At 48.4% G+C, this 23,949-nt stretch overlaps 1 protein-coding gene across 1 annotated transcript in view; it reads left to right on the top strand.

The window, feature by feature from the left end:
• Positions 1–963: 963 nt before the first annotated feature.
• The window catches only part of LOC146063036 (uncharacterized), an 83,765-nt gene continuing 60,779 nt past the window's right edge, over positions 964–23,949 (top strand). Inside the window, exon 1 of the mRNA XM_083175046.1 lies at positions 964–1,209. Within this exon, the coding sequence (XP_083031172.1) occupies positions 1,019–1,209 (191 nt within the window). The 5' untranslated portion in view covers positions 964–1,018. The remainder of the gene's footprint in view (positions 1,210–23,949) is intronic.

Here is a 23,949-nt window from a genome sequence, read left to right as displayed (position 1 = left end):
TACTCACAACTACACACACACATCCATGCCTCCAATACACACACCCATCCATGTCTCCAATGCTCACAACTATACACACACACACACAGCCATGCCTCTAATACAAACAAATACACACACACACACACACCCCCATCCATCCATGCCTCAAAAATACACACACCCATCCATGCCTCCATTACTCACAACTACTCACACACCCCTCCGTGCCTCCTATACTCACAACTACACACACACACACATCCGTACCTTATATGCACTTTCATTAAAAAACATTTATGCTCTCAAATGCACTGTAAGCACATTATTCAGCAAATTACACTACATTTCACACTCACATATATTCCTACTTCTAATGGGGCAAAGCCCCTCACGACGGTGTGAAGAGCGCCCGGAGGGCGCGATGAATCACCTAGTATATGAATATCTAATGAGCGGCTCGGCTCCGGCGCCCCCTGCTGGCTGGTCAGTGTAAAAAAAAATATATATATATATATATTTTTAAATTAAATATATATTCATGTGCTTACAGCACATGAATAAAAATAGCATGCCCCTCCTCAGAATAAAATTCCAGATTTTTTTGACACCAAATGTAAAAAACAAAACACTTTATTTTAAAAGTTCACATTCCACTTCACCATAAAAAGATAGCGATTGCTACTCGGTGAATCATGGCGAAAAAAACCTTCAAATGTATTCGCCATCTGGTCATTGAATAGGGTGATTCACCGTTTTAGTCAAAAATTTGCCAAACAGCACAAATTCGCCATAAATATTTACTTACTAAGCGTCTGTGTTCCCAGGATTGTTTTCCGATGGTGAAGTGATTTCTGTTTGGCTGCCGAGTTTGCTGAGTCATTCAAATCTGTGTGTGTGTGTGTGTGTGTGTGTGTGTTTTGAAGCTTGAATTACAGCAACAAATAATAAATTACATTTCTTGTTAAACTTGGCCACGGATGGAAGCTACTCTACGTAAATCAGAGATTTATAAGTGCAAGTTTTCGGGGATAATGCTATGAAGAAAACAGCAGCTTGCACAAATATTGAGGGACGGCATGATGATGACATTGATGACATCAGGAGTAACATGGGGGCAGCTCTAAGGCCATGCCACAAAACCAGTTCCAAAATAATTTACAAGGGTGGACTAGTCGCTGGCATCGGGGAGTACTTTGAAGTTGGTGGGGACGACCAGAGTACGTTCAGGTAAATTCCACTTTTGTAACAAGAAACATTTTGCAGCCAAACATATACAGTATACAGATAAGGGGCCGATCCAGCATTGGTCCGAATTCGGCCCCATTTCCGATGGTGGAGTTGTGCACATGCGCAAACCCTTGAGCAAATGCCTTTGGCGAGTTTTTCATTCGCAAGGGCTTTTGCAATTTAAGTGACAGGCAGGTAAACCTTGCCTGGACACCTACTAATGCAGGGAGGCCTGCTTGCGGCGGGCGGATGATGTCACACGTCATCAGCGCCTGCCCCCAATTTGCACAAGAGCGGCAAGGATAACAGTAAGGAAGGTCTGCATTACCCATGATGTATTGTAAAGAATAGTGTTATTTCTGCCTGTGATCACTTATGGGATTAAGGAGACTGTCTTGGCTGTGGAGAGGGAAGAATCAGGAGTCATCATTCAACAACTGACAGGTCTATAATTTGTCTAAACACTTATTATCTTATATCGTTATGACACTCACAAACGCTGCTAATCTATGGACAACAATAGGTTAAGTGTTTGCATTATAGTCATTGCTCGCTCATAGAACAAGTTCTTGTCATGGATCTAGTGCGGAGGGAATGAATGCTGGTAATTATTAGGATTGTGTCCACAACAGGTGTCAGGTGGCGAAGGATTAGTGAGATCCTTCCTGACAGCGTTTACTCCTGAGTCTACAACTGAGTCTGCAAAGATATGACGATGTATTCTAAAAATGTGAATCCAGTGTTTCAATAAAAGGAAATCTCCTGATACAATATTGTCTGTAGGAGCAGGTGGTGGCCCTGTAGCAGTATTTTTATACAGTAGGTCACTGGTTCTCAAACTCTGCCCTCGGGACCCCACACAGTGCATGTTTTGCAGGTCTCCTCACAGAATCACAGGTGCAGTCATTATCTCCACCTGTGAATATTTTAAAATGTGTCAGTGAGTAATGAATGCACCTGTGCTCCTGCCGGGTGACCTGGAAAACATGAACTTGAAAAAACAGTGAAAAAACCCATGTCGACATCGCGACCTGTTGACCTAACCCATGTCGACACAGCGCATGTTGACTTTGTCCCATGTCGACCTAGACACCTGTCGACCTTCATCCATGTCGACCTAGAACCCTGTTGACCTTGCAGCCGACAGGGTAATACATGTAATACTTTACATGTATTCTGCGTCCCCTCGCGGGGCTCGCTGTGCTCGCCACGCTTCGGGCTCGGTGGTTTGCTGCGCTCGCCACACTATATAAAATCAACTCCATGCGTAGTTGGATAGTGGGGGTATGAAATCACCCATGGGGGACTATACAATTAAAAATCGGGTCTTTACAATGAAAAATCGCATCACATGAATTGTATGCCACTATATTGCATGCGATGCGATGAAAAAAATCGGGCGCCCAGATATTACAGAACAGTACCGCTATTTCTTTGCTGTATCATTACTAAAAGTAAGCCCCATACACACTAGGCAATATCGTTTCCGAGCGATATTGTCAACGATTTCCTTTGAACTCCGGGATGAATAAAGTCTCCCAGCCCCGTGCTCAGCATGCAGTCTTTAACGATATCGAGCATACACATTCATCGATATTTTAGACCATATCGCTCAGAAGGGCCAACATGTGCGATATATTGCTTAGCGTTTACGGGGATTTAGGCAAATATTGAATACCTTGCATCTCAACCAAGACATAAAGTCAGTTTCCTGCTGCAAACGTACAGGAATCTCATATAATAAATGTATTTGAAGATACAGTAGGTTGCATGAAGGATTTCCGTGTTATTTAAGATATTTTGAAGTCCAATTAACATTTACAGTAAAACGTCCCCCCTCCCCCAGCTCCACCCACATCCCCCCTCCCCCTCCCCCAGCTCCACCCACATCCTCTCGCTAGCATGCTAAAACTAATCTAAACTGACTTTAATTTCCGTCGGATTGGGCGGAAGAGGGGGCGGGCGCTGCCGTCAGCCGCCCACCCCGAGCAGGCATCGAGACGCCTGTGTTTCCAGGGGAACGGCCAGAGTTTTTATGGGGACATCCATAAAAGCTGGGCGTTCCCCTGCTGTCACCATCGGCCCGTCTCCTTGCCTCCCACTACGGAGCAAAAGGTTTGGCAAGTGTGATACTTGCTGAAGCTGTTCGCTCCCAAAGGTCTGGTTATATATTAGCACATGCACGTGCACAGACCCCGCCCATCAGGGAAGGGACCAAATTCAGACCCGAAAGAATCGGTCTAAATTGGCCCTTTTGTCTCTTGTTACTTTAGCCCTCTGCAAGGCGCAGTGCATAAACCCATACTAAGAGCAGATTCGGGGACAGGGTCTTTATCATCGATGCTGCGCTGACGGGCAGAATATACAGTATACTGTATCCATCTGTTTGCTGCAGGCACTGAACCTAAGGGGTAAATTCACGAAGATGAAAGTTCTGTTGAAGATGGATATTGCCCATAGCAACTAGTCAGATTCTATCTTTTGTGTTCTAGAAAATGCTACATAAATAAGTAGATTCTGATTGGTTGCTATGGGCAACATCCCAACTTTAATAGAACTCACATCTCAGTAAATTTACCACTTAGGGCAGGGCTGGCCAAACCGGTCATCAAGATCTATCATCGGTCCACGTTTCCCAGACCACCTAGCAGGTGCACAGCTGTAGTCATTACTAACTGTCACATTCCCCATATCACCTAGCTGGTGCACAGCTGTAGTCATTACTAACTGTCACATTCCGCAGATCACCTAGCTGGTGCACAGCTGTAGTCATTACTAACAGTCACATTCCCCAGACCACCTAGCTGGTGCACAGCTGTAGTCATTACTAACTGTCACATTCCCCAAACCACCTAGCTGGTGCACAGGTGTAGTCATTACTAACTGTCACATTCCGCAGATCACCTAGCTGGGGCACAGCTGTAGTCATTACTAACTGTCACATTCCCCAGATCACCTAGCTGGTGCACAGCTGTAGTCATTACTAACTGTCACATTCCCCAGATCACCTAGCAGGTGCACAGCTGTAGTCATTACTAACTGTCACATTCCCAAGACCACCTAGCTGGTGCACAGCTGTAGTCATTACTAACTGTCACATTCCGCAGATCACCTAGCTGGTGCACAGCTGTAGTCATTACTAACTGTCACATTCCGCAGATCACCTAGCTGGTGCACAGCTGTAGTCATTACTAACTGTCACATTCCGCAGATCACCTAGCTGGTGCACAGCTGTAGTCATTACTAACTGTCACATTTTCAAACCTGCTGCATTCATTCCTACTATAGCTCCACAGGTTGCCTGAGACACATGACCTGTTGGTAGATTTTGAGGACAGGTTTGGCCACCCCTGCCTTAGACTGCGCCTACATATTGTCTTTTGACAGGTCCCATTGCACATTTAAATCTATGGCTGCATCTACACATTGGGGGAGATTCTCTAAGAATCTCCGCCCCCCTTCGCCGCCCATCGCATATTTAATTATCGCATATGCTGTAACATATGCGATAATTAAGGCAAAGGACGGCTCTTGCGTCAAGAGCTGTCCTTTGCGGTGAGAGTCGCCGGGTCACAGCAGGTCCCGGCGGCTCTCCCCTCCCTCCCACACCCGGCGCTGCTGTTGCTGCGCCGGGCTCTCCTCCTCCCTGCACCCGGAAGAGGATCAGTGCAGGGAGGAGGTCACAAGTCCGGGCAGCACAGAGCTGTGCTGCCCGGACACAGGTGAGGGGGGAGGGGGCGATGCGGGGCGGCGGGGGGTCGGCGCGGGGCGGCGGAGGGTTGCGATAGAAGCCCATTGGCTTCTATGGGGCATCGCCAGATTTTTTTGGCGATGCCCCCCGCCGCGGTAATCCGCATTTTTAGCTTAGAGAATCTCCCCCATTGTGTTTTAGCAGGATGCAGTCGAACAGGAGCTGTTTAGCAGGATGCTTACTCAAGAGGATATATACACAAGCCTGCTGCGTCCTGCTAATCAGAATGTATGTAGACATAGGAAGCTGCATCCTGCTAAAAAAGGATCCTGTTCAACTGCATCCTGCTAAAATGCAAGGGGTAGACTCAGCCTTTGGTACAGTTGCACTATGCAGCGTGATGTGCATTGTGATCTTCTGATGGAGATTGTGGCCTCGGAACTCACCCAAACAAAATATGATACGCCCCCCGCTTTCACATTTAAAGTCAACAAATTCCTTTGAATAAGTAACTAGTTTTAACTTAAAATTGCAGAGTCACAGTTATAAAACATTTACTTAAATGAACTTTATTCTCTTTATTAACATCATCATGTGTGAGGAATACTAAGTAGTGTGGATTATTTTAAGTTAAAAAAAAAAAATTTTTATAATGAAAATAATACTAGGCGATTCATCTGCGCTCTTCACACCGTCGTAAGGGGCTGCACCCCCTTAACCTACGAACGCATGTATTGCGTGGGTGAGGGTAGGGAGCTATTGGTGGGGGAGAGGTGCTTGGGGGGTGGTGTGGGTGGGGGAGTGGTGGGTGAGGGGATCCTGTGTGGTGGAGTTGCAGTTGCGGGGTTGAGCCATGTGTGTGGTGTGGTTTGTTTAGGTGCAAGGCCACATGTGGGTATTGTGTTTAGTAAATAACCGATATCATACCTCCCAACTGGCCCATTTTTCTCTGGATCGGCCCGTTTTTTTGGGATGGTCCTGAGTCCTGCCCGGGGCTGGCAGTGTCCCGCAGTGGGGGTGGGGGGGGGGGGGGGGGGTGGGGGGCAGTTGGGAGTCCCTCCAGCCTGAAGTGAATAGACGTCAGCATCTCAGAGGGAGAAAATGGACGCGCGCGCTGCTCTGCCCCGCAAGGTTCCCTATTTCTTAGTAACATTGTTTAAAAACAATCCCCACGATAAGACATCGTCCCTAAGCATTATCCTCATGTATTATATATGATCCACCTGTGATTGGTTGTTGAAACACATGTGACTGAAAGTGGTTACCTAGTAACATTGCTTAATAACAATCCCCACGTGCTGAAATACTATCCAGCAAATAACCACATTCATTGGTTCAAACAAGAACTCCCCTAACGAATGAGATGTGAACTACTTGATCTAACCACGTGACCTGTGATCTCACACGCCACGTGGCAAGCCCTGATTGGCCGGCCGCGCGCACGTGACCGGCCACTGACTTAATGAACAATTATGTATATCTGTATTCACCGCTTATCAAGCCCCCGCTCCCTCGCAATTATATGGATGCAGATTGCGTCAGATGGGGGATAAGACCAGGGGGAAGTACTATGCACCTATATGCGCTAGATGTCTAATACACTAAATCGCAATAAGACTCACATCCCCACTTCCGGGTATGACGCGTACGTCATGTGCCAGGTCACGTGACACGCATACTGTGACACCATCCGAATCTAAAATGTTTTCTATGCATAATTATAAATGTTTTAATCTCTATGCCAAATAGTAAGCCAATTCTGCCTTCTAATAGGACATTATTTTATTATTATTATGAACGGTATCCTATATTAACCCCCACAAATGTACAGCTGTAATCATTCTACCAATTACTACTGGGGTATTTATACAGCCCAGCATAAGGACTCAGTTACATCTTGCTCCTGAAGAAGCTGGGTGCTTTAGCCCAGGGAAACGCGTTGAGCCTTTTTTACCAAGTGGACAACTTCATCTCCAGCACACCATCACAGCCTGAATTCATCCACACAATCAAGACATCTCTCAGTGCATTCGCACCACCCCATCCGGACTCATTATCCGAGGCAGACACGGAACATCCTCCATCCTCCAGGTTTTACCATCTTTTCCACCAGAGACACCTAATTCAACATCTGGACTCTGTTGTTGGGATCGCCATTGGCCACCTGGTCATCTGCTTTCATGGGACTACATCCTACGATGTCTGTGTGGTAATATGCAAATTCTATGCTTTATTCCTACCACTAAAATTGTGCTGTGATTTGAATGTCCACATGTATATTTATACATTTTACATTATTGTAACCCCCTTTTATAAAGTATAAAACTTCTATATGCTAATACAGCTTTTTAAATTCTACTTTAATAAATTGTATTTTGTACAGGATACCGTTCCACAAATTTTTGTTACAACCCACATTCAGCCAGCGCTGGTACATATTTCTTTTACTTTTTCTACATTCTGAGGACCTGACAAGTCCTAGTACCAGCTGCAGATAGTTGCGCACTGATCACTTTTTCCCTGTTGTTCCCTATTTCCCTGCTGAAGAAGTTGGGAGGTATGCGATATCTGACTGGTTACTATGGACTACATCTCCACTTCTAAAAATCTGCACCGTAGTAAATATACAGTACCCCTAGAAGTCCGGCCAATCTTGTACAGATACACCTCAGTTTTCTGATAATGGAGACAGGAAATGAAATTATTTCCTAAGGCCCCCATTGTCGATTATGGGGCCTCATGTCGACCTTTTCCATATGGACCTAATGCCTCTGTTGACCTAATGACCATGTGGACCTAATGCATGATGAGACACTGCCGGGGGAAGCCTCTGGATGCAGAGAAGCCGTTGACAGCAGGAGCATTCTCCAAGCCAAAGGAAAAAGGGTTGGTTGCGGGAGCGCGTTCCCGGTGCCCGACGCCCCGTACACACGGGGATATGGTTGCTCAGCGACCATATCCCCGGTGATTCATGCTGAAATCGCCCCGTGTGTACAGGGCTTACCCTAGGGAAACTGTGACACCAGGATCAACTGGGTATGGGTCATTGGGTTTAACCAATTTAGGTGAACATACATTAGGTCGACAGGGCTTAAGTCGACACCTGAAATAGGTCGACATGACTAAAATCGACATGTTTGGAAGGTCAAAAAAAGCATTAGATAAAAAAATGGCAATGTCGACAGTCAAAGTTGACATAGTCGATAGGGACACCATCAAAGTGTACCATGTCCCCTCGCATAGCTCGCTGCACTCGCCATGCTTCGGGCTATTCTCCCACCACGCCCTAGTGGATGATAGGGAACGGAATTTCGCCTGTCGGCACATGTCGGCTCAAAAAAAAAAAAACATGAAAAACTCATGTCAACCTTGCCTTTGTTGACCTAATGCTTGTGTTGACCTTCAAACCATGTCGACATTAGCCATGTCGACATATTCCAGGTGTCAAACTAAGCTCCGTCGACCTTCAGTGGACTACCCAGTGAGGAAACGGTCATCTGTCAGACCACACTTAGGTCGACAGTCGTTAGGTCGACCCCAGAAAAGTCGACTGGCCACTAGGTTGACAGGGTTAAAGGTGGACATGGGGCAATGTCGACATGGTTCTAGGTCGACAGTCATTAGGTCGACATGATTTTTTCACAGTTTTTTGAGCGGACATGTGCCGACAGGAGGTATTTCATGCCCTACCATCCACTGGGGCGTGGTGGGAGAATAAAATAGTGTGCCCGAAGCATTGCGAGTGAAGAGAGTGATGCAAGGGGCTGCGGTTCAACTCCAACTGTGTCCATGTCGACATTCGGGTAAAAAAACAGTGAAAAACTCATGTTGACCTAATGACTGTCGACCTAGAACCATGTCGACCTAGAACCATGTCGACCTTGGCCCATGTCGACCTTAAGTCATGTTCACCTTGACCCACGTCGACCTTTAACCCTGTCGACCTTGGGACCAGTCGACCTTCCGGGGTCGACCTAATGACTGTAGACCTTAATGCCCATACACTAGTAAGATTTATCTTCAGATCTGGCTGGTTGGAATAAAAACATGGTTATGGATGAGTGACAGTTTGTCAGTTTCCCAGCATTTCCAAACAAATGGTCAACTGTCATTTGCTCTCATCCATGACCAGGTTTTTGTTCCAACCAGCCAGATCTGAAGATAAATCTGCGTGTGTATGGCCACCTTAGTCTGGTCTGACAGATGTACCGATTCCACCCAGTGCATGTCTTCCTAAATAGGTTTAACCTAATGACCCGTATCCCGTTCAGCTGTGGCCTCCCTGCCGTCTGATACAGACCACAAGGGTTAAATGTTTTACGGACAATGTGGAGCGGGTATTATGTAACTTGCTTTCATTGTACATATTTATTTACAGTGTGCACTGCAAACATTCTGAGAAAGTAATAGGAGAGTAGTGTGGGTGGAGCTGCTGCAGGAGGACACACAACACAAGCACACACAGGCAGAGAGGGGAGACGCTGTAACTGGACGTTCTGTGGCAGAGGAAGTGTATCAGGCACACAGGTAAGACAGAACATGTCAGCACTGTGCTTTCATTATTAGGATTTTCCAGGAACACAGTGCCACAGGAGGGGACACATCAGGGGCGGATTGGGAATTAAAACCAGCCCAGGAAAAATCTTGAAGCAGCCCTAAGAGGGGGGGGGGGGAAGTGTTGTTGCGCGCCGGAGGCGCCCCCGAATTTTTAGGGGGTGTGGCCTATCAATATGGGGGTGTGGCCTATTCCAACAAGGCCACGCCCAATTTTTGCTGCTGTGAGGGCATGGCTAGTGGCTCTCTTAGCTGCTGGCCATGTCCCCAGCCCCTCAGGCTGCAGAATAGGCGCATGCGTACAGCGTTTATTCTACAGCCTGTGGGGCTGGGGAGATAGAGATGGGGGGGGGGGGGGTGACAGGGGGTCTCCCAACACAGTAGAGTGGCAGGGTGGAAGAGGATGCAGGGAGGGAGGGGGGGATGGAGGGTGCCGTAGAATGCTGGGAGGGGAGATGCAGAGTGGCTGAGAACGAAGGGAGTGAGGACTTACACAGGGTGGCACAGGACGCAGAGTGTGAGGGGGCATGGTGGCACAGGATGCAGGGTAGGAGGGGGGATGCAGAGTGGCAGGGGATGCAGGGAGGGGAGTCACAAAGTGGTGGAGGAGACAGTGATGCCCATTATACATATGCCACACATCCTGATGCCCATTATACATATGCCACACATCCTGATGCCATTACCGTGATGCCCATTATACATATGCCGCACACCCTGATGCCCATTATAGATATGCCGCACACCCTGATGCCATTATACATATGCCGCACACCCTGATGCCATTATACATATGCCGCACACCGTGATGCCCATTATACATATGCCGCACACCGTGATGCCCATTATACATATGCCGCACACCGTGATGCCCATTATACATATGCCTCACACCGTGATGCCCATTATACATATGCCTCACACCGTGATGCCCATTATACATATGCCGCACACCCTGATGCCATTATACATATGCCGCACACCGTGATGCCCATTATACATATGCCACACACCATGATGCCATTATACATATGCCTCACACCGTGATGCCCATTATACATATGCCACACACCGTGATGCCCATTATACATATGCCACACACCGTGATGCCCATTACACATATGCCTCACACCGTGATGCCCATTATACATATGCCGCACACCCTGATGCCATTATACATATGCCGCACACCGTGATGCCCATTATACTTGTGCCGCACACCGTGATGCCCATTATACATATGCCACACACCGTGATACTCCATTATACATATGCCACACACCGTGATGCCATTATACATATGCCGCACACCCTGATGCCATTATACATATGCCGCACACCCTGATGCCATTATAAATATGTCGCACACCGTGATGCCCATTATACATATGCCGCACACCCTGATGCCATTATACATATGCCGCACACCGTGATGCCCATTATACTTGTGCCGCACACCGTGATGCCCATTATACATATGCCACACACACATGATGCCCATTATACATATGCCTCACACCGTGATGTCCATTATACATATGCCACACACCGTGATACTCCATTATACATATGCCACAAGCCGTGATGCCCATTATACATATGCCGCACACTGTGATGCCCATTAAACATATGCCACACCGTGATGCTCCATTATACATATGCCACACGCCGTGATGCCCATTATACATATGCCGCACACCCTGATGCCCATTATACATATGCCCACACCGTGATGTCCATTATACATATGCCCCACACCGTGATGTCCATTATACATATGCCCCACACAGAGATGTCCATTATACATATGCCACACACCGTGATGCCCAATATACTTATGCCACACACCGTGATGCCCATTATACATATGCCACACACCGTGATGCTCCATTATACATATGCCACACACTGTGATGCCCATTATACATATGCCACACCATGATGCTCCATTATACATATGCCACACGCCGTGATGCCCATTATACATATGCCGCACACCCTGATGCCCATTATACATATGCCCACACCGTGATGTCCATTATACATATGCCCCACACCGTGATGTCCATTATACATATGCCGCACAGTATGAACCTCTCTCTCACACTTTAGTTACCTTAAAATCAAGCTGGCTGGCACTTCATCTACTTCTTCCTTTCATTAGATGTGTGCTCCCGTGTAGCTCCGCCCCCTTCCACTCGTGTAGCCCCGCCCCTCAACTCCGTGTTGCTCCGCCCCCTTTCCAGTCCCTGCTGTCATGACTGATGACACATGAAAGTGGGTTGGAAGTCAGGGAGAGAGCTCTGTGCTGCCGGCGCTGCTGCCTCTAATGTAGTGTGACAGTGTACTGGCAGCCGGCAGCTACAGAGTCTGAGGACAGAAGCGGCCGGGGATGTACAGCAGGGAGAGAGCCTCCCTGCGCAACCATCCTCACACTTGCCACACACAGAACCGCGGGAGCAGCTGCGTGCGGTCGCACATGCGCACCAGCACTCCCGCGGCCATTTTTATTTCTGTAATAGCCGAGGCTGCCCGCAGCCATATTTGTTTGGGGCACAGTGCTGCGGCCACGGCCGCCCGTTAACCGCAGAGATGGCGGTCTGCGGCCCCGCCAATGGGGTTAACGGCGGCCTTTTAGTGACTATTAGGGGCCGGCCCACCGGGAAATGGCCCGGTTTCCCGGTGGTCCAATCCGCCCCTGGGACACATGATACCTTGTAATTCTATTTACTTCTGTGGTTTCTGGTTTCCCCAAAGAAAACAACCACATCTTCAGCCTTTATTATTTGTTACGTTATTTATATAGCGCACATAGAGTCCGCAGCGCTTTACAGAGAATAGTTGAACCAGTGGAGCTTACAGTCTATATTCCCTACCACATATACACATTCATTCTAGGTTTCATTTTTGTTGCAAGCACGGGGAGACTATACAAACTCCACACAGTAAGGGCCAAGGTGGGGATTGAACCTGTGAGCTCAGTGTTGTGAGGCTGTAATGCTAACCATTGCACCGTCCATGCTGCCCTTTAAATGACTTTCCCCACTTCAGTTACCACTGTCACCTGCTGCATTGAATAGTCTGTCCATTAAATGTTTGCACGCCCCAAAGTTCTGTGAGACATTGTTTTGGCAATGAGACAGTCTAAAAGTCTCAAGGCGAGATTTACTAAAGGGAAAATGCCGTAAAACCCCCGTTTTACGGCATTTTCCTATGTATCAACAAACGTCCGCAGCGTTTTCGCTAGGCAGGGTATCGCCACCCTCTGGGTGGCGATACCCTATAGAAGCCTATGGGCTTCTTTCGCCGCCCGCCGTACGCCGTCCGCGCGCCCACCCCCTCCCGTCCTCCTGTGATCATCTCCTCCCCCTGGTGTCACAGCCGGCAGGACATCCGGCTTCAGGGGGGAGGAGGAGACACAGGGGGACGCTGGCAGCCGCCGGGAGGTGACGGAGACCCCCGCAGCCAACATCACAGGTATCGCGGGGGTCTCCGTTACCGCAGCCCGATGCTGGCCGCATATGTTAGTACATATGCGGTAGCATCGCGGCGGCTGCCGTGCGAAGGGCGGAGATGTATGTTGATACATCCCGCCCTCAATAGGCTGCAGTAACTAATTGTAGAGACAAAGAACCACGTAATACATGTTCTACAATAGTGGGGTGTATTCAATGCGGCCGGCAAGGGGGGTTAAATGGTGGGGCTCACAGAAAACAAGTGATCCTTGCCGTTTAACCCTATTCAATGTTCCGGGGGAATCCTTGCTGTGAGAGTACAGCTTCCCCCAAACAGCAAGGCTTGCGGCAAATGCTGGGAGCCCACTGCATTTCGCCGCGAGCCTCACTGTTTTAGCGGCTGCATATACGCCATTTCCCCTCCAAAAACGGAGCGAGGGGAAAACTGCGTATGCAGGGCAGTCAGTTCAATAGTAACCCTGCTCGCTGTCACAGCTTGCCCCCAGCATTGAATACTGCCCAGTATGTAGTATACTGTATAACACAATAAGGGCCCTTATTCTAAATCGGACGGTACGGCCCGCATGCGGCCGTACCGCCGATGTTTTTGTTCTGCACATGCGCAGAGGTCATTCTGCGCATGTGCAGCCCCCTTCGCCGCAGACGGATTTCGTCCGCCGCAAAGGGGGCGTATAGGGGCGTGAGGGGCTTCAGCCCCTCATTACCCTATGTGTACGCCCCGCGTTTCATGGGCGTTCCCATGCAAACGCGGGGCGTGTGCATGGTAATGAGGGCATGACGCCCTCATTACCATGACATGGGGGCGGAAAGCTGACGTCGCCGGATGTCAGCTTTCAGCCCCCTTTCAAGCTCCCACACGGACGATTGTCCGTGTGGTCTGAGCTTGCGGGAGCTGCCGCGGCGTGCGGGCCTGCCTTCGATGGTCGTCGACCATCGAAGGCAGGGGGCAGCTCCCACCATGGTGGAGGCGTAGCCTCCACCATTTTTGTGCGGATCGCCAGCCGTCCGTGTACGGACGGCCGTGGCGATCCGTCGGGTGGGCGGCCCTTGGTTTGTGCGGTCGGAGCCCCGTGTGCGGCTCTGACCGCACCAACCAGAATAAGGGCCAAGGTTATTTCTTGTCTGCGCCCACCTGTATCTGTTACCATGCCTCTTGTATGTTCTGTATGACGCATGTTTGCTACATGTGTACTTTATGTACTATGTTGTTTATGTGCAGTTTTATATAGTATTTTTTCCATTTGGCCTGTTTCCCGACGTAACTGCATAATCTTATAGTGGAATAATAATAATAATAATAATAATAATAATAATAATGCATTATAATACAATTACTGTTTGTATAATCTGCTTATTCTGAAATATTTCAGCAAATACTATTAATGACAATAACAGTGAAAAATATCCATTGATGTATATTGGGGTAATTCAGAACTGTTCACTCAGCCACGAGTTTGCACAGCGGCCGATTATCGATTCACTGCGCTTGTGTATGCTTCGCAGTACGCATGCGCAAGGCCGTGAGTGATGTCCGCTCCAGGCCTGATATGCCTTCTACTATCGCACAGCTGAGTAAGTCCAGGGCTACGCGGCACCCGGAATGATTGGTGCCCAGTGTAAGGTTCCTTTGATGGTTATGATGAGGCATAGAACCCGAGGCACGGCCAGCGTAGCGAACCATGCGAGGGGACACGGCACTCTTTTCCGATGTCAACTGTGTCAATATTCAAAAACAGTGAAAAACTCATGTTGACCTTTTTGACTGTCGGCCTTCCCTTTGTCAACCTAATGCTTGTGTCAACCTTGTGACCATGTCCACCTTACCTATGTCGACCATTTTTATGTGTCGTCCTTAGCCCTGTCGACCTTAATTTGGTCGACCCAATGACCCATACCCACACACAGTATTCGCCCGGAAGCGAATGGATGTGTAACTGCGCACATTCATTCGCACAGCGAGCAGATCAATTAGCAAGGCGGGATTTAACTCTAGCGGAGCGGTGTCTTAATCGAACGCTGGTTGTTTAGATTTGCAGCTGTGCGATCAGATCTGAATCAGGCCCAATATTCCGGAAAATGATAGTTTTGATCATTCAGGGGTCTATTTACTAAGTTTTGATGAGAGCTAAAGATGAGATAAAGAGTCAGAGGGCCAGATGTACAGTATTAAGCCTTTGAAAAAGTGATATAAAGGAGAGCGATAAAGCATGAACCAATCAACTCATAACTGGCATTTTTCATACACAGCCTGTGACATGGCAGGTAGGAGCTGATTGGCTGGCTGTTTATCACTCTCCATTTTATCATGTTACAAGCTTAGTACATCTGGCCAGAGAGAGAGAGAGAAAGGAGAGGGAGAGCGTGTCAATCAGCTCCTAACTGCAATTTTTCAAACACAGGCTATATCATGGCAGGAGCTGATTGATATTTTTTTTTACTTTTACTGACATATTGGTTAAATTACAATCTCTAATACCCCTTTCACACTGTAGCTATACAGAGCCGAATTTCCCATTAGGCACGTGAGGCACATGTTTGGGGGCGGCACTTGGATGCCTGTGATAGTACTGTCAGCCTAAAATGTACCAATAACTGCAAAATATCCACTGTAGTGTACTATATTCCATCTTAAATAGAGTGTAAATGGATAGGACATGCAGATACTGCCCCTATAAACTGTCCTACTTAGTAAACATTATTGTTGTGCCTAGGCGCCCTCATCCCTAAATCCGCCCCTGCAGCTATAACATGGTAAATTGCAGATTTTTAACCGTTTCAAAACGGTTATAGATGCAGTGTGAAGTGCCAGTTTTAAATTACCGGTTCAAGAGACTCAGATTGCCTCTATTTGGGCCTTATTTTGGTTCATTCTTTCTGACAAAATCCTTCTTAGATGGGCAAAACCATGTGCACTGCAGGGGGGCAGGTGTTACTTGTGCAGAGAGAATTAGATTTGGGTGGGGTTTTACTTCAAAGTGAGATCTATATTGCAGTGTAAAAATAAAGCAGTCAGTATTTACCCTGCACAGAAACAAAATAACTTACCCAAATCTAATTCTCTCTGCACATGTTACATCTGCCCCCCTGCAGTGCACATGGTTTTGTCCATCTAAGAAGGATTTTGTCAGAAAGAATGAACCAAAATAAGGCCCTTTGCTTCCACCTTGCTCTCAACTGTTGGACTGCTCCAAAAACATCCAAAGGTGTATTGTTCCAGTGTCCTCGGCTCAGGTGCGCACAGACGTCCTTTCCATCTGGTCGTCCGGGTTTAATGCTACACTCACCAGCCGTGTCAGCTCCCAGCGTTAGCTCTCATCACATCAGAGCCACGCTGGTTGTCAGCAGACCAGCTGAGACCCGTCCACGACGCCTGCTCCCGGTACCGGCTCCCATACTATCGGAGCAACACCGGTAGTAGCGGGTGTCTGTGTGGAGACAAGATCACCGCCGCACCTACCCCCAGGAATCAGCTGGTAATATAACCCATTACTTACATAAGGAGCACCGCTTTATTGTTATCAAACAGTTGTCCACCAGCATCTATTATTAAAAAAGGAACTGCTACACTGACTTTTCAGGAACTGTTTCAGATGCAATCAAGGCTTAATTACTAAAACCGGTTATTCCTATAGGGTTCATGGTCGGATGTTTTAATGAATTTATTTTTAGTGCTTAATGCATATATTTTTTAAATATACTTTTTGTCTGTTTTTACAATGTATTAAATGAATTATTATTGATTGAGTAAAAAAAATATATAAAAAGATCAACACAGTGCGCTCTTTTGATTTATATATATTTTTCGGTACTTGTTTCCTAGCACGGCCACAAATCTTATGGATCGTGTACCTTTAGTTAAGGTACACGATTCATAAGATGGACCCGATTTCCTTTGAAATCAGGTCCATTTGGCCGGCTAGGATAAAATATCGGGGGCATCGCGTCGGTCGGGACCGTTAACAATGGTCCCGACGCGACCGACGCGATGCCCGCGATTTCCCCATAGGCTTCAATGTTAAAAAATATTTTAACATTGAAATCGTGTCGGGAAATGTAAAATATCGGGGGCATCGCGTCGGTCGGGACCATTAACAATGGTCACGACGCGATGCCCCCGATTTTTCCATCGGGTTCAATGTTAAAATATTTTTGACATTGAAATAGTGAAAAAATGTGAAAAATGTGAAATGGGCCAATATGACCCATTTCACATTATAGATGTCCCCGTCGTCACCCCACGATAGACGCCAACCCGAAGCGTGGCGAGCGCAGCGAGCCCGCGAGGGGCGGCGGTGCGCGTCCTCCGACCTTTTCATTCCCCTACTATCCACGTCGGCGTGGAGTTGAGAATAGAATAGTGTGGCGAGCGCAGCGAGCCACCGAGCCCGAAGCGTGGCGAGGGGACGCGGATACCTTCACAGTTATACGCGTCCCCTCGCAGGCTTCACAGGTGTCGGTGGCGACGCGGACACCTGTGAAGTCCGCGAAGGGACGCGTTTACCTGTGAAGGTATCCGCGTCCCCTCGCGGGGCGCGCTGCGCTCGCCACGCTTCGGGCTCGGTGGCTCGCTGCGCTCGCCACACTATTCTATTCTCAACTCCACGCCGACGTGGATAGTAGGGGAATAAAAAGGTCGGAGGACGCGCACCGCCGCCCCTCGCGGGCTCGCTGCGCTCGCCACACTTCGGGTTGGCGTCTATCGTGGGGTGCGGTGTACGCCGTTAAATTTGGGGGGGTTGGGAATATTTTTACATTGAATACAATGTAAAATCGGGTCCCAGGGACCCGATTTACATTTCATTAAAAAAAAAAATCGGGTCCAAAATCGGTCGGTCGCGTCGATCGCATCGCATGCGATGCGATCGACCCGATTTTTCCGACATGACCACCCCGATGTAAATCGGTGTGGCCGTGCTAGGAAACAAGTACTTATTTTTCCTTTCTGTAAAAAAGACTTTTATGGGAGCAGCAGTCATCGAGCTGTGTACCTTGTAGATAAAAATATACATTTATTATATACATTTATTCTTTGCGCCTGATTTACCCTCAGGGTATATTGTTCTTTGCTGCTGCAAAGCCCTGCAGCCGCTGATCACCCGGCTCTCCCATCCCCAGAACACAAAGCGGTGCTGGCCCCGCCCCCCGCCCTGCTCAAAACGGAGCACACCGCTGGCCACCAATGTTAAGTCAGTGATATATACATTGCTGGCACAGGTCAGCAATGTATATATTACTGGCACCACTGTGCACCAATGATTATTAATTAGCCAGTAATATATACATTGCTGGCAACAGGCCAACAATGTATATATTATTGTCATCACTGCCCACCAATGTTACTCATATGCCAGTAATATATGCATTGCTGCCACGGGCCAGCAATGTATATATTATTGGCACCACTGCCCACCAGGCAGTAGTACAATTATAGCTCCCCCCCCCCCCCCCCGGCATAAAAATTCTGCCACCCCTCGCCACTGCCGCCAAACAGCCCCCCCCCCTAGCCATCGCCACCAAACAGCCCCCCCAAGCGCAGGTACACAGAACAGTACCTCTGCTGCTTTGATCCATCAGGGCCCGGGAGTGAGGACAGGGAAGCAGCGGCCAGTGTGTAAGGGCGAGCGGCAGCCAGTGTGTAAGGGCGAGCGGCGGCCAGGGTGTAAGGGCGAGCCTCAGTGAGCGCCGTGTCCCTGCGTCCCTTTGGCGCCTGCTCTCCCCCCCCCCCTGCCACCTGGGGTTAAAGTGAGCCGGACTGGGGTGGAACTGCGTTCCGTCAGCTCACTTTGCCCTGTTGTCTGGCCCTGCCTACATCGCTAAAGGAGACAGCCGGGCAGAACGGTGGGAAAACCGGCTATCTCAGAGCAGGTCCATCCGTCTGTGGCGTGACTATTTCAAATGATGCCCCGGTTTGCGACTCATGAGCCAATCGAAGCTTGGGGCCCAGCAGCCAATCAAGAGCCACTGATGCCTGATTGGCTGCCGGGCCGCGAGTTCCGATTCACTAGCAAGTTGTGAGCTGGCGCATCATTGAATTGTTCAATTGTTCATTGAAATGAAATGTTTTCCGTGCACATGGGTGGGATTTTGCCTGGTCAGGGCGGCGCGGGGTGGAGTTTACTTGTGCTGGGCTCTGAATATATGCAGCCCAGCAATAAGTTCTGCATCAGGCACCAAGAACAGGAATAAAATGTCCCCTGCTCCCACCCTTGGAATTCAAACCCAACTAATTATGTAAATCGCCTTATAATGAAAGATTTTCAGCAAAGTCTTTCGCCTTCTGAAAATCTCTCGCTCTTTGGGGAAAATAGCTCAGTGTGTACGCACTACTTTGGTGATAGCTATATCTATCACAGATTTTTGGCAAAGTCTTTTAAAATGAAAATCTTCAAGTGTGTATTGGCCTTTAGCTATGTCCAGGGCTGTGATGTACAGAGGGTTGTGTGACTGGTTTAGCTGCCCAGGATATAAGACCAAGGGTCAGCATAGTTTTTGTGACCCGGGGCTTGTTCAGTGATGTCACCTGCTCTGGGGGCAGGTGCACCAATATGGCAGGGGGGGATTCGGCATGAAAAGCAGGCGGTCGGGATCCTGGCGTTCATAATCCCGACGCCGGAATCCCGAACGCCGAAATCCCGACAAGGGGGGGACGTGGATCGCCCCCCCCCCCCCCCTTGTGGGCTCGCTGCGCTCGCCACACAGCGGGCTAGGTGCCTTGCTACGCTCGGCACACTAATTTATTCTCCCTCCGAGGGTGTCGTGGACACCCACGGGGGGAGAAAGTGTCGGGATTTCGGCGTTCGGGATTCCGGCGTCGGGATTTTGAACGCCGGGCTCCCGACCACCGGGATTTAAACTGCATCCCGGCAGGGGGCTAAGAACTGTGGGTGTTATTCTAGTTCACTCTTTCTGACAAAATCCTTCTTAGATGGGCAAAACCATGTGCACTGCAGGGGGGCAGATGTAACTTGTGCAGAGAGAGTTAGATTTGGGTTACTGTGTAACATCCCTTTGCATGCTCTGCGCGCGAATCGTGCTTGCGCATAGATGGCAGCAGCCAACCATTTGCAAAGCGGGGTTTGGATGCGAATTCGTATCCGAGTGAATCAATTAGAATAACCCCCTAAATGTACATGTCAATAGCGTGTCCACATCACATTGGACGGCACAGTAATTGCATTGCAATATGTTCTGAAATATGTTTGTCATCCACATGTTTTGCGAGTTTTAAAAGCAACGCCTTGTACAGTAATACAGGGTGTATTCCTCCACTAAACCTCATTTCCTGACATGTTCCTCTATATAGAAGTACGTATTTCATCACAGTATTACTGCAACAGGATTTCCTGGGCATTTAGCAATGACCAATCAGAATATACAGTGATTAGCCACAGGATTGTGAATGGATCACTGATCACCGGTCAGCTGCAAATCCATTCACAACTCACACGCCATCGAATGATTTGCCGGCCTGTGCAACTGTGCGTAACTCTTACTCTTCCACAACTGTGCGGCAGAGGCGGGCTGACCTAGGCTGACATCACAGACTCTCCCGGAAAATGTTTTGGCACGCCTTTTTTCGACACTCCCAGGAAACGGCCAGTTACCCCCCACAAATGCTGACTTCCTGTCAGTCATAGTGCGTGGAAATTGTGAGAAAAGTAATCACTGATTTTTGTCACTGTTTAGCCTTGTGCATTCACACTACGATCCCTACCCATGCACATGTCATTCATGAATCGTTCTGCTTGCGAATTCACACACCCAGTGATCCACTCTGAATAACCCCCCCCCCCCCCCTTCCAAGGTAGCAGGTCACTGACATTGGTATAGGTGGCCGTCATACTTACTGACTTTTGAGCAGCCAGCTCTCCTCGGCAGGGGGGCGGGGCCATCTCCGGGAGTAAAAAAGAGGCAGTTCGGGGGCGGAGCCACATGCTATTCTGTATGGGGGCATGCCTACAATGACCACATCATGACACACACACACATATATCCCCCACAAACATCCATTATATACATTATACATACTGTACATATATTACTATAAACCCTCACACATCCATTATACATACATATATTACTATTACCCCCTCCCACTTCCATTATATACACATATATGACTATCATCCCCCCCACATCTAATATGTATACCTTCCTATCACTAACCCACCATATAAACTCTTTATACACCTATCGCCCCTCACCTCTTATACTGTATATTGTAACATACATTGTGGTGCTGCCTGAGGCTGGGAGGAATAGAGGACCCGGTCTCAGGGGCTGGGAGGATGATGAGCTCTGTCATTGGCTGCCATGTGGGAGTAGAGCCAGCCAGGCTGATGAAGGGGACAGGGATCTCCTCCTCTTCACTGGGACGCGCAGTCACGGAGCCGCAGCCTGCCTGGCGTGTGCAGGGTGGAAGTCCCCAGCTGATTGTGGCTGCCCGCTCTAGGCTGAAGGGCAGCTGTCACCCTGCACTGTCAGCCGGGCTGGACAGCTGCAGCAGTAGCTGCAGCAGAAGGCGACGGTGGCAGCGGCAGATAGGCCTCTTGCTGCCTGTCAGAGAAGCCGCTACCCATAAATACACTAGTGCCGTGCCGGCATCTAAGTAAAGTGAGGTTGCGCATCCCAACTTTAAACATCTGTTTTGTTACCTCCTCGCGCATGCGCAGTGTAGTTTTCGCGCTGGGACCTGCAAAAAACGGGACCTTGATCAAGGTTTGCGGGGGACCGGGAGGCTCTGGTAAAAATCGGGAGCCTCCCGCTAAATGCGGGAGGGTAGGCAACTCTGATGCAATGCGATGCGATGAACAGCTAGTACAAATAGTATGTGCAGCACATACTTTTTGTACCGTACTATGAGATGCGTGGGATTGCGCATCTCATAGTACAGAACGGACGGTCTGGGAACGGACCGTCTATGGGCCCCATAAGGAATAACCACACGGACACCAACTGCTAGATTTGAAACAGTCATCAAGCATGTATTGTTTGGTGACCTGGTTGAAATGAACTGTGGAGGATGGCAAAGAAAGGCACTACCAACCGCCAGCACCAGTCAACTAGATCTTAGCTGAAAACCTGCATTGTGCAAGACTCACCACCCTTTAATCTGGCAAAGCAATGAGTGCTCCCACACTTGAAATGCTGTTGGTCCACCCGCATGGGAAGGACACAGCCGTTGTCCCTACAAAAGGGGGTGCCCCACAATGACCACTTATGCAAGGCTTTGACCGCCTGCAAGGTAGTGACTTCCCTCCATACTTACCTACCCTCCCAGTATGGCCGGGAGGGTCCCAAAAATTGGGTCCCCCTCTTGGCCCCCCGGAAAGGGTGGGTAAGAGTCCCACATTTAGTGATCCCCCGCAGCAGCCCCGGCAAATTGCATAATTTAGCACCACCCCCTCCCCGAAGAGCCGCGAATCGGGCATTTACAGAATTGGGGACAGGGCTTAACGGACATAGGGCTTATTGATGGCAAGTCCCGCCCCTGGAAAAGGCTGCACAGTCTCCTCTCTGGGCTTCTCCCATAGGCAAGTAAGCTTCCCGTCCCTCTGGCTTTTATTAGCTGACTATAAAGAATTCAATATCAAATCGGAATGGAGAAACAGGAAAGAAAAGCAAAAATATAGGGTGGTAGAGAGAACAGATACCACCTGAACTAATATACCCCTTTATTGGCTACTCCCCTTACACTCCTCATAGGACACTAAATAACCACAAGGCTAAACAGACCAAACCTTTCTTTTAGCTAAGCTAGCACTAACACTACTTCTAACAAAATATAGGGCTCGTTAATGGCTTCTGACTTATTCAGCCCACAGCCAGTTTAATCTTGGTTTTCAGCACACTTTGTGCATACTGTATGTCCCATTACACAAATGTTTAACGGTCTCTACTGTAGGTTGACACTATGGGGGTTATTCTGGTTCACTCCTTCTGGCAAATTCCTTCTTAGGTGGACAAACCCATATGCACTGCAGGGGGGCAGATGTAACATGTGCAGAGAGAATTAGATTTGGGTGAGTTATTTTGTTTCTGTGCAGGGTAAATACTGACTGCCTTATTTTTACACTGCAATATAGATCTCACTGTGAAGTAAAATCCCACTCAAATCTAACTCACTCTGCACAAGTATCATCTGCCCCACCTGCAGTGCACATGGTTTTGTCCATTTGAGAAGGAATTTGCCAGAAGGAGTGAACCAGAATAAACCCCTATGACCCATACCCAAACACCTTTTCCCATACTTAATCTTAAGGAATGGCTGGGAGGCTCCAGAAAATCGTGTGGCAAACCCGACCATCCTCTGTTTTCCAGAGCTGGTCAGCCACCCCCAACCCCACTTGCTCTCTCCTTAATATTCCTGCATACCCGGCAACATCATTGCCCCTCCCCCACTTTACAATGCTGGAAATCTGATCATTGTAATGTATGAAAGAAGGGCTTCGATGATGCAATTGTGCATCAATGCTTCCAAACCACCTGCCTATGATGATGCCCGGTACCCTATTGCATACCTACCAAAATGCTGTAGCGCAGTCTAAAATTAAAATAAGGGAGACACACCACTGCCTGTGATTCCTGGCTGGCGGTGCGTGGCAGTGGTTGGGGTGGCAGTTGGTGACTCCACTATTTGAATTTTAGATTGTGCTACAGCTCCACCTCTGCAACTGCCACTGGCAAGGAAGTCCAGGAACAGAGCATTGTGTCCCTACTGGAATGGATCATGCGGGGTATGCTAATGAACCACCCTGGGGGGGGGGGGTTTATCAAGCTCCAGAAAATGAAACTTTCCAAAGCTTATGCCCAATGGAACTACGGAGTTCTTGTGGTTTATGTTCTCATTATATTATGCCTGGCCAGACAGTGCTGTTTACTATGTTTTTATTACTTATTCCACATCTCTGGATTGTCCCAGTGCGTGGCTGACCACAGCATTCTTCCTGACTGTATCTGGGTTGCCATGGCTACACACCGTGTCTCTCTCTCTCTCTCTCTGACATATCTGCTAAAATA

The sequence above is a fragment of the Crinia signifera genome, chromosome 3, assembly GCF_055691185.1.
Source record: "Crinia signifera chromosome 3, ASM5569118v1, whole genome shotgun sequence".
Lineage (NCBI taxonomy): Eukaryota > Metazoa > Chordata > Amphibia > Anura > Myobatrachidae > Crinia > Crinia signifera.
This window is presented reverse-complemented; position numbering and strand designations above follow the sequence as displayed.